The following is a 16,806-nucleotide window of genomic DNA, read 5'->3' as shown; positions in this document are numbered from 1 at the left end:
GGCAAGGACACCAAGGTATTTTCTCCTTAGTGAAGGGACTTTATGTTGAACTTGTAAATTTATATCGGAAATATTTCTAGGGCACCAAACCAATGACCAGACAGACAGGGGCAGCAGTGACAAATGCCTCCATTGCCTCTGTGAAGTATCAAGCTGGTTTTGTGACATGACCCATACAAATACAAAAACAATTTTTGTTTACTGACCTGCTAAATAAATAACTGTTGCTAACAGGGCAGAGGCAATAACTGCTAAGACAAGCGCAAAGCATTTCCATGAGAAGCGATCCTTGACGCTGTTCTTGGCATGAGTGACTCGTCTGTATTTGAGCGGGGGCGCACCGTTGGGTATCTTGTCGTTGTAGACTGCGGTAAACCTCGGGACCGGCGGTAGGGTTGCGGTGTGGGGAAACTCATAGAAACCCCTGGTGTAGGAGAACAAAATTAGAATTAAAGGGGAGGTATATGTTTGGTAATCACTATTAAAATTAAAGGTAATAAATCATTTTGGTTAGAGGCCTACAGCAGCTTAAGATAGTAATAACTCTTTTTGAGAAACATTTCACAAAACATTTCACTTTAAAAAAATGTGATTATGTAAAAAGTTATCAGTGTCTATGCTCCTAAATTTGAGTTTGGGAGTATTCCTAGGAATTATGTGGACATTATTTGCTCCATATTTATGGCGGTATCTCCAATATGAGACCAGGATTAAAACATTCAAACGAATCCAAAACCCAAACCAAAATTAGACATGATTTTTACATAAAATGTCATTAAAGCAGGGCACCAGTGCCTAGAGGTCTAGAGGAGGCCGTTCATTGGTGGGTGGAATACAGTTTTTACTTAGGGACACCAATGAATGGAGGGAGGAAGGCTATGCCTCTGTGAGATTATTTTAATTTGGCTGATTGTAGCAACTTCTTATGTAGTACCTTGTGGCTGTATTTTGCCTTGAGGAGTTGATAGTACTGTATGGATGAGGAGACATAATCGTCTCCTCTCGTCTATGAGTTGACGGCTGAAAGTTGTTCATTCTCGATCCTTGCTCACAGTTGTTGGTATTCGGACTTGTTGGGATCGCTGGTATTGCTGGCAGAAGGGAAAGGAAAAAAAGTACACTTTTAAAAGTTTGCCCTAGTCAGAGAAGTGCTTGCGTGATAACTCTTCCATTTGAGTTCTATGAGAAGGATTTGAGATTATCATTGGACTGCAGGCCTGAGGCCAGCCAGTGATTTTAGTATTTGGCCAGTAAACTTACTGTGGGCAAGTCTGGCAGTTTTGTTGTTTTAAATTTAATATCAACACCACACTGTGTACAATATCATAAATAAATGAACAATTAATGTTTAAAATGTTAACTTTTAGTGTGTTTTTTATACATTGTGCTTTGATTACTATGATACAACTGATAACAAGCTTCTTTTAGTACTTGTTCAAACCAAAGCATTTGTGGTTTTCTGGATTTATTTTACACACAACCCATTCCTGCCAGCGACGGTAAAACATGACAAACAGAGCTGGTGTGCAATGTAGAATCCAGGCCTGAAATCACATGTAGGCCATGGCCTCCACTGCTCATGGTCTGGGCCTTAGTGCCCATTCAAAAGTTTCTCATAGACTTAAAGAATTTCCAATGGAAGTGCCCAGGCCTGACAATCTCATTGTGCACAGAAAGTTCTTATACTAGTCCATTAAAGGTTTTGAGCTACTAGCCTCATTGAGTTTTCAAAAATGTGCTCAGTCTTCATTTTTGTTAAGTACGTGCAGAAACCGGAAGAAGAAACTTTTGACCCACCTCTCATCGGCATGGTTGCACTTATCATTGGTGTAGTCAGCATAGGGTTGGTGATGACATTGGTAGCAGGCATGGAGTTAGTCCCGTGAAACGTGGTCTCCGCCTCCCCTTCGCTGCGCTCCAGCGTGTGGTAATACGGCGGAATCCCCATCCCGTTGCCGTGGTGGGGCGTCAAGGTGTAATGGGCATTGACCGCTGGGTGTAGGGTGGAAGAATGGGCGGAGACGGGCGCTGGGTACTGGGCTGTAATGTTCAGTGTGGGCTCGGAGGTTGTTTGGTGGGGTTTGGGCGGGACTTGTTGCATGGGAATGGATTGCTCACTTGGTGCTGGTTGTTTGGGCTGCTTTGATGTCTTGTGGGCTGTGGCGCAGAGAGAAGAATTTAAACACAACTTAAATTGAAATTCTTTTGGAATTCTTTCTTCCTACTTCTAAGCAAAATAAAAAACACAAGAACTGCTAAACAAGTTGAATTTTGCTTACCAGAATCAGGTTACTATCCAATATACCATATTAAATGCAGGGCACAAAGGAACACTCTATCCACAACACTGGATCTCAAAGCAATGCATAATTGTAGAGCCTGTTTAAGGTTGATTGATTATACTCAAGTGATTTTGTATTATCAGGAGGAAACAGAGTCTGCCATAACCACACCCACCCTCTGCCCCCCCCAATCACCCCATCACCTCCTTTCCTTCCACAAAACCCACAAGTAATACTGTCTCCGTTAATGAAAGAATGCTGTTGATTAAGCTTCTCTTGATCATCTGTCTGATCATCACAAAATGAAGGACAGAGTTTGGCCTGGGCCCAATTTTATATAGCTGCATAAAGCGTAGAAATTAGCTTAAGAAGCACAACAAGATTACGCTTTCCAGAATAAGGTTACCAGCCAAACAACTATGTCACATGTACAACTTGTGACTGGTATACTGCTCATTTCTGCTTAGCAGACACTTACTAAGCAACGTTTTCTGCTTAAGCAGCTGTATGGAATTGGTACCTGGTTGTGGTAGACACTAATTCATTGGTGGATTAGAACATGTATCTCATCCGTAGTTCAAGGTGCATGTTTCCTGAAGATCTTGTCATATGAATGCCTGTTTATCTCTCCAGTATCAACATTGTGAAGGTGAGAGAGGCAAGGCCAGTTGCTGTGAGCAGGGCCAAATTTCATAAACTTGCAAGCACACAAAAATAATGTGATAGGAACAGACACATCTTGCTTAGAAGAAACTGGATACATGTACCAACCAAATTTACATTTGTTGCAACTGGTGCCCCCGTCAATTTTTGCTTAGCAGCGAAATTTTCTGAGCAGTATTTTCGGCTTTACAGCTACATGAAATTGGGTCCTGATCTTTTACAGAGATCCAGGCATGTCATCCTGAAGTCCGAGATTAACAACTTATTTATTATAATAGCCCTGAAATATTGTCTTTGAGAGGGTATGACCACTTTCTAGTAATACAATGTGGGTGTTTCCATTGGATAATTGAATAGTGTGTCATTTTGAAAAGGTTCAGACCAATGCAATGGTTTCTGCGAAATTCCACAACTGAAGACAACATCTGAAGTCATCTTAAATTAGCGATACACCTAAAGGGCCTGCCCAAATCTATTGATGATGTGTTAAAGCACAGTTCACCACCAAAAAGACACAATAGATAATGTTGACTGTGATTACACAAAAAACACAATCACAAGTAACCGTTTCCTGTGTTTGTTTTCGGCTCCAAGCCAGAGGGCTGTTGACTTGCACGACTAAACATGCAACAGCGGTCTCACGAAAAACGTGCAGGTAGGCTATATACTGACCACTGACTAACTCTGATAATATGTATATCTCTTTGTTAATCCCTATGTTGACTTTCACTTAAGCCTTAACTCAACAAACTACCTGTTTGGGAGGGAAAATAGTTTCTTGATTTTGTCATGGGGATTAACTCTGTGGAATTTCGAATCTCTGGTACTGATTTCAGATGTGCAGATGTTCTAATGAGTTAATCCCCCCCCCCTATTGGCTTGTGGTAATGCAACAGTCTGTTTCCTGGAAGGATGTGCACTGGTGTGTGATTGGTTGAGAGTGTGGTGTGCTTCATGAATAACCAAAAATGGGCTGTGGCATTCTGCCCTGAGGGAGGTTTGGGATGTAATGGAAAAAAGCGAACTTTCACAGATTTCCTTCTTCTTTTTTGCGCACAAAAAATAACTTGTATCAATATAGATCTCTGACTTGTGACAGTGCACAAGAACAAATTTCAATAGAATGTCATAAAAAAAATTCAATTGCAAAATGTCAAATTACAGACAGGTGTAAAAACTGTAAACATGGTGTAAACTGTAATATACTCATTTATGATCACTGTAATAATACTCATTAATGATCAATACTGACTATGATCATCCACACAGAATGTGTTTTTTCCACAAGTTTTTGGTTCTTCTGGATAAAGTTAATACCAAAAAGAACTGTTTGGTTAATCAACATTGATCTCTTTAGAAAACACAAATTAAACCTGGTAATTTGTATGGCTACCCAGTTGAATTGCCACATCAGTTTCCCTACTCCCAACTCCTTTGAGTGATAGTAGGATCTTTAGTCAAAACACAAACACAAAACCCTGATCCAACACCATATGGCAACTCAACAACACACTATCGTGGTAAACCTTATCCAAAATACAAATATACCATGTAAAGAATAACCCGTTTACAAGCACAATCCCTCAGTCCAACAGATCCAAACAAAATATGCAGCTGAGTTCTGATGGGTTTGGGATGTAGTGTCAAGGTACAAACCTATACAGACAGGGTTTTTTCTTCTAAAAGGAACATTACAATTTATTTTTTTTTTTTGGGGGGGGGCAAACAAAACAGTTGCTGGCAGTGTAAGCACTTTATGTAATCCACCATATATGATATATACATAAACTGACAAACCTGTATGAGTTTGAGATCTATCGGCCATTCCGGTCAAGAGAAAATCGTGAAAATCGATTACACATTTTTGCATGACATCAAATACCAAAAAATGAATATAACGCTCACTGAGCGATAGACTCCAAACGGGAATTTAGTTTAATTTATTTCCCATCAAACATGACATTTCAGACAGAAATATTTCAAGGGATCTTTTCTACTATCGTCATCATTAGACTGTGTAAGTTGATTGTAAATCTGTGATCTTTTCTTACACAATTTTTTTCTTTCTCACAAGTTCTGTAACGGTGGTTTAAACTCAGCGTTAAATATTTTTATAGTGATACAGTAGATGTCGGTTCCATGACACAACCCCATAATTTTTCTCCTTGTCATCACTTCAGAGCATTTCACTCTCCTGCCCTCTAAAAAATCCTGAAACCCCGCTCCGACTCTGTTTACAGATTGTTTCTACCCGGTTATATTTCCAGAGTGGAGGAGCAGACTCCTTACATAAATAAACCAAAATGCTTTTATATCGGCAGCCGGAGATTTCAGATTGATGCATTTGTTATGACATCCACGGATAGATTCCAGAAATAAATCATGAATTTTTATCAGAGCGTCATCACACAGTCAAGGGTATACTTGAAAGATAAGGCGGTTGTACATATGTATGAGACTGGTTGATTTGGCAACACTGGCTGTTAATCTCATTTGACTTTTCAAAATTAAAATATGCACTTATGAAAAGAAAGAAAAAAATAGTTGATCATCCCTTTTTGAAGCCTCATCTCAGATTTTTTTCTTTACGAAAAATACTTAGTTTGTAATGTAGTTTCAATTCAACTGGGAACTATTCTTTCAGTAATTTATTTCTTTAACCCATCATTTCTTAGACTTTTTACCCATCATTTCTAAGTTCTACAAAGCCAGCAAATATCACGCTTTTTTTAATAGTTTAAAAACAAATTATAACAAAAGGTTTCTCATCCTCCTCTTTTGGAAAGAAACCTGGATGATCAACTGAAATATTATCTTACTTGGCCTAATGTGACATATTGTAGATGGTTTAGTGAAAGGAATTTTTAATTTTGAAACTGAACCTTGACAAACGTTGATTTCTTTTGCATATTCGAAGCATTTGATTCAAAGAATTTGAGCAGATGACAAATAACTTCTTGGGGGAAGTATCAATGTAGAATGCTTTCACTTGTATTTGAAATAAATGTCTCCTAACCAATGAAGCTCAACCTAAATCTACTGTATAATGTGTTCTTGTTAATTTTACAAGACAAATTCAGGCATGAAATTTGAAGACCTCTGCTTGCCTTGGCCCAACTTCTAAAGGATACCAATAAAAAGGTGGTTAACAAAATAAATTTCTTACTAAAGGCAATTGGTCAGTCACAAAAAAATGTTGATATAAGAATGTTACAATTTGTACAAATTCATACTTTGAAGCCCGAAGGAATTTTATTTTACTGGTTGTGTATCTCCAAGAATTATTTGGTTTGCAAACTTGAACGTTGTCAGTATGAAAACAATTGTCTGAGGTATTTGATCATTTGTTTTCCTGATTTGCAGCGGACAAATATGGATTTGCAAAAATAAGGACCTTGAATGGCAATGAGCGATCGATATAGCACTTTGACTGGTTGTCTAATTTTGTTTTGCAACAAAGTTCTGTGCTAAGCAACAAACAAGGGTGCTTAATGATCTCTTGATGCACCTTTCAAAATGTCCCAAAATGTCTTGAATTAAAAAAATAAATAAAAAAAATACCCTTTTTGAAAAAGTGGGGAAAAGTTGTACAAAAGTCCTTGCCTTCTGTTTGTGTTAATAAAGCAAACCTCCTAAAAACATATCATGGAGTGCCTGCAAGTAAGGGATTATAACAGCACAAACAGTGCATCCATGTAAACAACAAAAGGTCTTCACAGGTCTGCATACACATGTAAATCACCACCTGTGGGACTTGAACCCAGGACCTAGAGGTTGCGAGGTCAAGCAAGTACTGCCTCAAGAAAAAGAAAAAAACCTTGCCACCCATGAAGTTGTTTGAATTGGGGCTCCCTTTGCCATCACTATGGAGTCATAAGAATCACAGCTCTATCCTTCCATGTGCAGGAGACTTTACATCATAATTACCAAAAACAAAACTTTTACAGCATTTTTTCAGCAACAATGGCAGAAGAAGAGGATGCCTATAATGGACCACTTGGAAGACCCTTAACCGGTTGCACACTACAGTCGGAAGGTGCAAAGGGAACCTGGTGAAGTGGGGAAACACTGCAGGTTCCGACACCTGTGAATGCGGAGAGCGGCAGACCATGGATCATCTCCTTACCTGCCCCCTACTGCCATCAGCAACCACTACTGATGACCTGGCTGAGGCCACCGACACTGCCCTTCAGTGTGCCAACTACTGGAGGGATAGCATTTGAGCAGCATGGACACGTGAAGAACAAGAATGCCTATAGAAAACCCATAGCCATGTTGGGCCGAGTCTAAATTTTGCACTCCTAACCAAAACAATATTGTAATTTAACATTAATATCAATAATTGAAATTGTAATTTTAACAGTAAGACAAAAAAACTTGAACGCCAAAACTTGATTCTCAACACAAGTGATTAAAAGTGAAGGACCAATTTGTAAAGTACACAACAAACTTGCTTCGCTATAATAAGCCAAATAGATAAAGTCGGTTAGCGAATAAGAAAAAAACTTACCTTTCGCCTTGTGTTTTCCCCTGACCCCTCTCTTCCTGGCTGGAGTGTGCCTGGGGCTGTCCTGCTCGAGTTCTGTCTCAGTCAGCGTTAAACTTGACCCGTTGCTCTCCGTTCCAGCAGAGCACCCATCCCCCGACTGAACCAACAAAACCCCAGATCAAAAAACAGAGAGAGAGAGAAAGTGAGAAAGTGGAACAAGGCCGAGAAGTCTAAGCCTTTTCTCTTTATGTAGATATGTAGATCATGCACTTGTATGATTCGTCACTTTGGTTTGGAAGATTTCCCCCGAGGGAATTGGTTTTTCGGAGGAGGGTATGATACAGCTTTTCCGTTTCAGGAGTCTGCTGTTTCGGCGCGAGGAAAGACTTGTGAGGGATGGGAACGGCTCACCTCCCTTGAAATAATGTTTCCTTCTTCGCATTTTGGTGTCTGCACGTGGTCCTACAATTAGGAAACTCACAGAAATTAACGCGTACAGAAAATGAATGGCTTCCTGTGATAATCGAATCAACATTTCCTGAGAAGATTTCAAGACAGAAGCAAGGGCTCGTCCTATATTGAAATTTTGCTCTACAATCAAGGAGCGAGACTTTGAGTCTTTTTTTTTCTCACGTATAGTTGATAAGAAAGTTCAGGGAATTGGATAGGGTTCAAAAGTTCAGTGGCAGCCGTAGAAGCAAGTTTTGAGGCCCAAAAAGTTACCCTTTGCCTAGGGGATTCCTTTTCTGGCATAGTGATTGGGTTCACTTTTGGGGAATCCCCTCAGGTTTTTGTTTCTACTTCTGATTTAGATTAATTATGGGTAGATTATTACAGACTGATATACAAGATGAAGGTTGACAAAATCCATATTAACTTTTTTGCACAGGCCTAATAATTTTTTTATTTTTTTTTCCAATGGTGGATAATTTACTCTTTAACATGTGTCATTGTTGAGTGTTAATAAAACATCAATGATACAAAAAATGTTGGAGAAGTTCCTTCTGCAGTTGAAATTGCACCCGTTCAACTTACCAGGAATGCATTCGAGTCTATCACATCTCGTTCAATTTCTTTTTCAGTCCACTTTTTCAGTAGACACTATTGGTAATTAATCAAAATAATTATTAGCATGAAACCTTTCTTGGTTACGAGTAATGGGGAGAGGTTGATAGTATAAAACATTGTGAGAAACGGCTCCCTCTGAAGTGACATAGTTTTCGAGAAACAAGTACTTTTCCACGAATTTGATTTCGAGACCTCAGATTTAGAATTTGAGGTCTCGAAATCAAGCATCTGAAAGCACACAACTTCGTGTGACAAGGGTGTTTTTTTCTTTCATTATTATCTCGCAACTTCCGACAACCAATTGAGCTCAAATTTTCACAGGTTTGTTATTTTATGCATATGTTGAGATACACCAAGTGAGAGGACTGGTCTTTGATAATTACCAATAGTGTCCAGAGTCTTTAAGCAATTGAAGTTGTCAATCACCAGTTCTTTTTTAGAACCAACACTACCCAAAGAGATTGTTCACATGGTGTTATCGGAAACCTCTCTTAGTTATAATTCCACCATGCAAAGTTTCAAATCCTACAAACTTTAGGCGATTATGCCCGACAGGAAATATCCCTAAACTGTACAAAAACCTGGACATAAAGATATGATGAACCAAAAAACCTCAACTTGATAAACATATATTTACATTTAGGTGGCCTGACAGAGGAATCACAGGATGTTTAACTTACCAGGGAGACACTAATTGACTGCTGTCATTCAGTATGTTGGTCACCCCCCCCCCCCCCACCCTCAATATATGCTATGCTGGATCCCCACCACATCAAAATCAGCGCAAAATCACTCCAGGGTCAACGACCCTTTGAGTCAGTGAGCCGACCCCCTCTCACCCCATCTTGCAAGTTCCTCTTATGAGAATCATCCCCCCCCCCAAAAAAAAAGCTGTTCATCCTGGAAAAGTTATTTCTTAGTTAGGATCTACGGCCAGATGTGACACCCTGCGTCAAGATCAGACACTTCTCGGAAATAGTGAAGTGATTGAAATGGCGTTAAAAAGGTGAAGGCGGCCTTAGATCAGCCTTGATATCAATGTGATGGGACGTCTTCAAAAGCACTATTTATGTGGAGAAATACTAAATCCTAAATTAGGTGTTGCTCAATACTTAAATGATTATATTGGCATCTATTTGATGAGTAGCTAAGCTCAGTTTGGGGTTTTGGCGCAGGAAGTGGCTGTTTTGTGGGCTTATGGTTTTACACTGCTGCAGTTGCTTCTTCGTATACGGCCCAAGGCCAAGGGTTAATGAAGGACAGTTTGACCTCATGAACTCAATCCAAAACTCCAATTTAAATCCATTAAGCATTTCTTATTCATATGACGATTGTAAGTTCAGAGTTAGATTTACAACTTTGATTGTACTGCACAGAAAAACAGGCCGGTTTTACAGGTTTCTGTGTGATTGCGTTTATATGGTATGGGTTAGTTACTGCAGATTTACAGGGTAAATTTTGTAAACTCAAAATTTAGAACAATTAGAATAGAGGTCAGTGGTGAAGGGTAATATTTCTTTCATCTTAAGTTGTTTGACTCCAAGATGCCTTATTGATCAAGACTTAATATGAACCTTTATTTCCTGTCCCACTACCAGGAATAGATGCCCTATAATCACATACTCCACCCTTGTTACTGAATTTATTCACCCGTATCTTTCTTGTAGAATATAGGCCATGTACTTGGCTAGTCCTCTTCATTCCATCTCAAGAAGTGGTTGTTGCTACTAAAGCTTAAGCAGTTTTTTATGGAATTAGTTAGTCTTTTAGTGACACTACAAGTACAACCTTCTTCGTTCCAAGATAATTCAAAAAATTGCCTCGTTAAGCCTGGTTAATACTTCCTGCGAATGCAAACGAACGATATACAACTTTTGACGTCACATGGCTGTTTTCACAGCGAATGTTTCGCAGGAGTTGAGCACAAGTCAACTGGCGCAAATTGTTCATTGCGATTTTGTGACGTCAACATTTGTATCGCATTCGCATGATGTATGAACCTAGTTGCGATAACGTAACCCTCCTGCCGACGGCGTAGCCGGAGGGTTACGAAGCAGACGCAATGTGAGCAGGGCGAAATGTTTAAAAATGACAATTTCGACAGCTAGTCAGCAGATTAAAAATCATGACACAAATTCTAGGAACACGAACTTGATCTTCAATGTCTAATGAATCCTACAATATCACTCAAAACACCATTGAGGAAATAATTTGAAGAAAAGGCACAAAAACTTTCCAGATTTCCGAGCGAAATACCCAGGTTGAAAATTCGAACCTGAGGGGACAGAGCTTCGGTCGTGTGTGCACGTCACCGGGGTCAACGACTCAGCGCTGCGTGTGGTGCACTGTGTATCCCGGTAACTGTGTAGCCGTAGTCTTGATCCAAGACCATTGATGTTGCGCGGTCACACACAACCAACGTTCCGAACTATGCACGGCAAAAACTGTACACGCTTGTTATAATCTCTGATTTCCGCATCTCACCGCGTGTACAAGACTACGGCTGCACAGTTGCAGGGATACAGAATGCACCACACGCAGCGCTGAGTCCGTGACGTGCACAAACAGCCAAAGCTCCGCCCCCCGCAGGTTCGAATTTTCAACCTGGGTCTTTCGCTCGGGAATCTGGTAAGTTTTTGTGCCTTTTCTTCAAACTATTTCCTCAATGGTGTTTTGAGTGATATTGTAGGATTCATTAGACATTGAGGATCAAGTTCGTGTTTCTAGAATTTATGTCATGATTTTTACGTTGTAAAAAATGTACGTTTTTAACCATTTCGCCCTGCTCACATTGCGTCTGCTGCGTAACCCTCCGGCTACGCCGTCAGCAGGAGGGTTACGCAACTAGTATGAACCTGGCTTGAGTTGAGGCCCAAAGTAAAAAAAGTAAAATAAAAAAAATGTTAAAAAAAAATTAAAAACATTCATGAATCCAACAAACCTGAAGAATATCGTCAGCCTCCCTGATGAGTCGATCAGCGCAGGTTTCAGCCGCACTCTCAGTATCTGCCTCTCTGTCTGATCCAAAGCTAGTAGGTCTTACATAGGGGACTTTCAGCGCATCAGTATCTCCTTGGCTGGTCAGGGAGTGATAGCTGGCAGTGTCTGTGGGAGGATGGTGGAGGAAGAGAAAAAGGGATGAAAGAATTGAACAACAACTTTTACCTTAATTTTTTCTTTTTTCTTTTTTTCCCAAATGCTTGGATGGACAGTCAATAAAGTATACAAGCAGAGGCTGTCCAGTGAAGAGCAGAAGACTACAAAAAAAACTGATACAAAAATAATGAGACTTCCCAGGCCAAACAAGATTTCTGTCTTAGATTTTAAGAGTTAGTATGGCCCCTATCCTAATACATTGCCATGCGATTGGAAGATGGCATAACAAAGGTTTGACCAGAAAAAAAGGTGCAAGCAGTTAATGTTTGAAGAAAACTGGGTGTGAAAGCTTGATCGGTTTTCTGCAGTTTATAAGAATGGCCTAAATTATGCAAGGGAATAAGTCTTGGGGTAATTAACTATTCAGTAATGCCATTTTATTGCTTTTTACAATATTTATTACTGGGACAAAGTACCCAGCAGAAGTACTTGAAGGGCATAAAACTTTATGCCCTTTTTCCAAGCACATGACAGCATGTTCTCATAACTAAACTGAACCAAAAGTTACAAATACAACTGGACTTGGAGGTTAATATTGATCACACCATATAAAAAAAACTACAGGTGTTAAAAAGACTGAGTCACCTGCAGGAGTAAGTGTAGAAAGACTTTAATTAATGGCCCAAAAAACACAGGAACGCAAAAAATACTAACCTACCTTATCAACTAATGATTAAATGGTTAAGACATGTCTGATCGCAAAACCTGATGCCAGAGTGTTTAGAATGTTACCTTAGTCAATCAATGCTATGGAACAGGAACTGCGCTGACATTGCACACAAGCGAAGCCACCGACGTGATGGCAATCAAAAACATCAAACTCCAAACCAATAACAGATTAAATATTTCCAGCATCTAATCCGTCAGCTCTGAGAAAAACGACAAGGTCTCCTTGTGAAACCAACTGATGGAATCAATGAGTTCAGGAAGTTTTGGAAAGTCGACTTATCCCTCAAGTCCAGTGGCACTTAGCTTCCAGATGCCGAGTCAAGAAGTGCCAAGTTGTGTTCGATCCCAACTTTACACCACACACAGTTCACATGGCCCTTTTTGTGCCAAGCAAAAACTGAACAATCTCCTGACCACAGAGCAAGGCACTGACAATGACTTCATGAACCCACTAATTGGTGGCCAATAAACTTGCAATAAATCCTCCAAGGCAAACAAAAGAAGTTCACTCAACCCAAGGTTTATCTATTCCTCAAGATCATAGACTTGTGAAGCTATTGTCCAGCACCCAGTGCCTGGATAAGAAGAAAAGTACAGACTGGTCACACTCCAGTGATTTAAGACCCACAGCCAATAAACCTCCCAAATAAACTACCAGGGGTGATTATGTGGTAATGCAACAATAGAGGTGTCAACCATCCAGTCACAAGCTTCTTTATCCATACCAAGGGACCAATCAAAAGCCTGATGTAAGACAGTCCACCAATGGGGGATTCCCTCTGCCTAATAACTCACAACTTGACTTTGGGGGGTCTGGGTCTAGACAGCTCCCTTGTTGTACACTGCTGTTCCAGTAGATCAAAGACCTTTGGGTTAACCAGAAGTTGCATGCTTGTGATAAGCCTTGATCTTCATGTTAAAAGCACTGAACACTAAAATAATTACTAGAATAGAAACTGACTTGGTAACAAGCAATGGAGCGCTGTTGGTACTCTTTACATTTCGAGCTGTCCCTCATATTGCTCTTTAAAAAGAGTGGTGGTTATTTCACTCTTTAAGAGGGGTTTCACTCCAGGACAGAGTGAACACGCACTCAAAAAGATGCAAACTTCAATCTAAAATGTGTTCTTCATATGGCTCTTCAAAGCGTGCTTTTTCACTCTTTTACATAAAGAGAGTAGTTTAAAACAGCTAGAAACGGCTACCTCTGAAGTTACTTGAATAATTTTTTACTTCAGCTTAAGCCTCTTACTATTCACCTGAAAGAACACAAAGATGTGCAACAAGGGTGTTTTTTTCTTTCATTATCCTCTTGCAACTTCGATGACCAATCATGGAGTCTAATTTTTCTCCATGGACCAATTGAGTCCAAATTTTCACACATTTGTTATTTTATGCATATTATGTTGGGATACACTTACTGAGAAAACTTGGTCTTTGACAATTACCAAATGTGTCCAGTGCCTTTAACCACAGGAAGTTTACAAGGTTCCTATCCAAGAAGCACAAGCATGAGGCAGGGTTTCTCTTAATAATGCCTGTCAAAATCCCATACACACTTAAGCCCCTTTCGCACAAGAGCAATTAAGCAAGGGTCCCTTGCTAAATTGTAGCATGGCTGTAAAATTTTACAAAATGTACCTTGTGTGAAATGACATCATGTCCAGGGTCCCTTGTAAAATCTTGTCCAACATTGCTACATTTTAATTAAAATTGTGATACATGCACAGGAATCAAACTATGAAAGTTCAGCGACAGTTGCAGCACATTATTTTTATTTCCACTTCAGACTTGAGCAGTTAAATAATACTCAATGAAACTGTACATGTGCATGGTGGTTTGGTTGGAAGCCAAAAACAATCTTGAATTTGGGTTATCTAATAAAAGCAGAAACCCAGGTCCGCAAAGCATTGAAAATAACCTTGTCCAAAGAATTTATTTTTTAATCATTCTTGCAGGGCATCAGGCTTCCAGCTTCTCACATGAAGCTGTATATGAACGTTCGCACCTACCAAAAAAGTAATTCGGAGGGGCCAAACATTTTTTAAGTTTGCAGGATCTGCCTTTGTGTAGTAGCGCCTATCCATGAAGGTAGAAATATAAAAGGTTACAGCTCCTCGAAAAAGAGAGGCAGGATACAAGAATAAATTACTTGTGCAAGGAAATTACTTTGAAACATTCATGTAGTGCATCAGACCCTTGCTCTATGATCAGACTTTTTCACATAGCTATGATTGAAAGTTAGCACTACCAAAAATTGAAAAAAATTATCAATCATTTTGAAGTTTGCAGGATCAGTCTTTTGAGCAAATAATGTAAACAGTGGGGGACAGATACATCAGAGGGATTTCTTAAATTGAGAGGCGATTATAAAAGCTATTCATTCTGCCTGGCAGCCATTACTTTATCCCAAATAAACAAATATTATGAGGAACTTCTCTTTTGTGCGAGTCAAACAAACACAACGTAAACAAGCCAGATGCAGCTGCAGCCAAAATCAACAGGTTTTAAAGTTGACATACCAAAGTGCTAAAGATTAGTCATGCTCTGTTGTCTAATTAATCCTTTGTAAAAAATACAAGGACAAAAACCAACAGTTCTAAGTTATCTACTTCTTTTTGTTAAAATTTAATTCCCTGCAAACTGTAGCTTGTAAACTCGGAGGTTGTCCAAGTTTTTCAACATTTACATGGTAATGCAAAGAGTAGGACCGTCAACAGATGAATAGACTGATCCATTCAGGTCAGATAGGTTCGCAGTGTCGATGCTCGGTCAGTTTTATTCCAATTTTTATTTTCAAGACCAATTGTTTGGTATTCCCTCAACTGATGTTTACTTGCTTGGGTCAAAAGAAAAAAATGAAAGTAACAAAATGTGGAAGACAAAATACCCAGCTGGCCAAGCTGGCAAGCTTGTCAGTATTCCTGACTTAACTACAAAGTTGTTTGTTTCAGCCAGGAAAAGCCATTGAAAACAACTGATGTTGGAGACCTTTGATCTCAAATATCAGTCAGTCTAATCAACTCTGTTAATTGACAATTCTGAATGGGAAAAGAGACAAGGAAAGACAGCCATGTCTACCAACTTAAATGAGCCAGTCGGTGTGATTTGATTCATTGACACTGACTGGTTTCGATCACAGCTTCAATTCTGCACCGCATATAAAACCGAAAATCACAGCTGCTGTGTGACAAATCCCTCCCAAGCACTGACTGTAATGAGCTGTGTCTTGATCAGGCATTCAACACACCTCAAATGTGATCTTATTTGTCCAATTAGATTCATAAAAATGTCTTGGATATCCACCACAAATCTTAAATCACTTTGCAGCCTTGCTGGAGTTTGATGGATTTGGTAACTGAGCGATTTCATCCAGCAGTTTTTGCAGTCGTTTTAGACCTAACATGTTTCGTGCACATGAAATGCTAATACTTAGTAGCAAATGATGATTTTTTAGTAGCAGACTGATATATTTAGTGTAGCGTTTTGCTATGCAATACAGTGGAAGACTAACTTAACATGACTAAGTAGGGACAGATTATTGCGTGTGCAAAGGATAGTATGAGCATGGAGAATGGAAGTACAAGATCATTTAAAGCACATACAAAACAAGGCACCAACACTTCTTTGAAAACCACATAAGTTCCTTTCTTGTCAAACCTCGGAGCCAATTCCCAGCAGAAAAAGTCCTAAGTAAATCACAGGAAATTGTTACCACTATTGCTTATGCCCATTTCACACCTTGTGCAGTTTTTCTGGGAAAAATTCACAGCCAGTACTGCTATCTCACCTATAACCTACAAAATGACAACAGCAACATGAAATATCTACATGCATGAGTGGCAAGGAGATCTAGGGACTCTTCTCTCATGACATTGTTGTGACACTAGAAGAAGACGCAGGGGTAGCAGTTATTTTCCAGGAAATGACTGTTATTGAGAGTTTACCAGGGTTTAGCAATTCATGTCTAAAGGTCAGCCAAATCCACCCAGGAATTTCCCAGGAAAGTCTTCCAGTATGAATATGGAAGTGGAATACCTCCATGTTGTGAAGGCATGTCAGGGATTATAGAGGGTCTATGTAATACTTCAATATTTACGAAAAGTTCGGCCACACATTAAGAACATTAATTTCTCACAATTATAACCAAAGCTGTGTTAAAGGGAAGGTACACGATTGGTAAGAGTCAAAGACCAGTCTTCTAACTTGGTGTATCCCATCATATGCATAAAATAACAAACCTGTGAAAATTTGGGCTCAATCAGTCATCGAAGTTGCGAGAAAATGATGAAAGAAAAAACACCCTTGTTGGACGAATTTGTGCGTTTCAGATAGGAATAAAAGACTTCTAGCTAGAAGTCTTTTATTATTTTAGTGAGAAATTACCTCTCTCTTAAAAACCACATTACTTCAGAGGGAGTCATTTCTCACAATGTTTTATACTATCAACAGCTCCCCAATGCTCGTTACCAAGTCAGT

At 39.4% G+C, this 16,806-nt stretch overlaps 1 protein-coding gene across 1 annotated transcript in view; it reads right to left on the bottom strand.

Moving 5' to 3' along the window:
- Positions 1-16,806, bottom strand: part of LOC117293342 (teneurin-3-like) — a 102,722-nt gene that overhangs the window by 21,659 nt on the left and 64,257 nt on the right. The window contains 5 exon segments of the mRNA XM_033775626.1: positions 207-424; positions 935-1,091; positions 1,798-2,157; positions 7,456-7,591; positions 11,444-11,607. Of these exon segments, the coding sequence (XP_033631517.1) occupies positions 207-424; positions 935-1,091; positions 1,798-2,157; positions 7,456-7,591; positions 11,444-11,607 (1,035 nt within the window).

The sequence above is a fragment of the Asterias rubens genome, chromosome 8 (genome assembly GCF_902459465.1).
Source record: "Asterias rubens chromosome 8, eAstRub1.3, whole genome shotgun sequence".
Lineage (NCBI taxonomy): Eukaryota > Metazoa > Echinodermata > Asteroidea > Forcipulatida > Asteriidae > Asterias > Asterias rubens.
The sequence above is the reverse complement of the archived record's forward strand: the minus strand, read 5'-3'. Positions and strand labels throughout refer to the sequence as shown.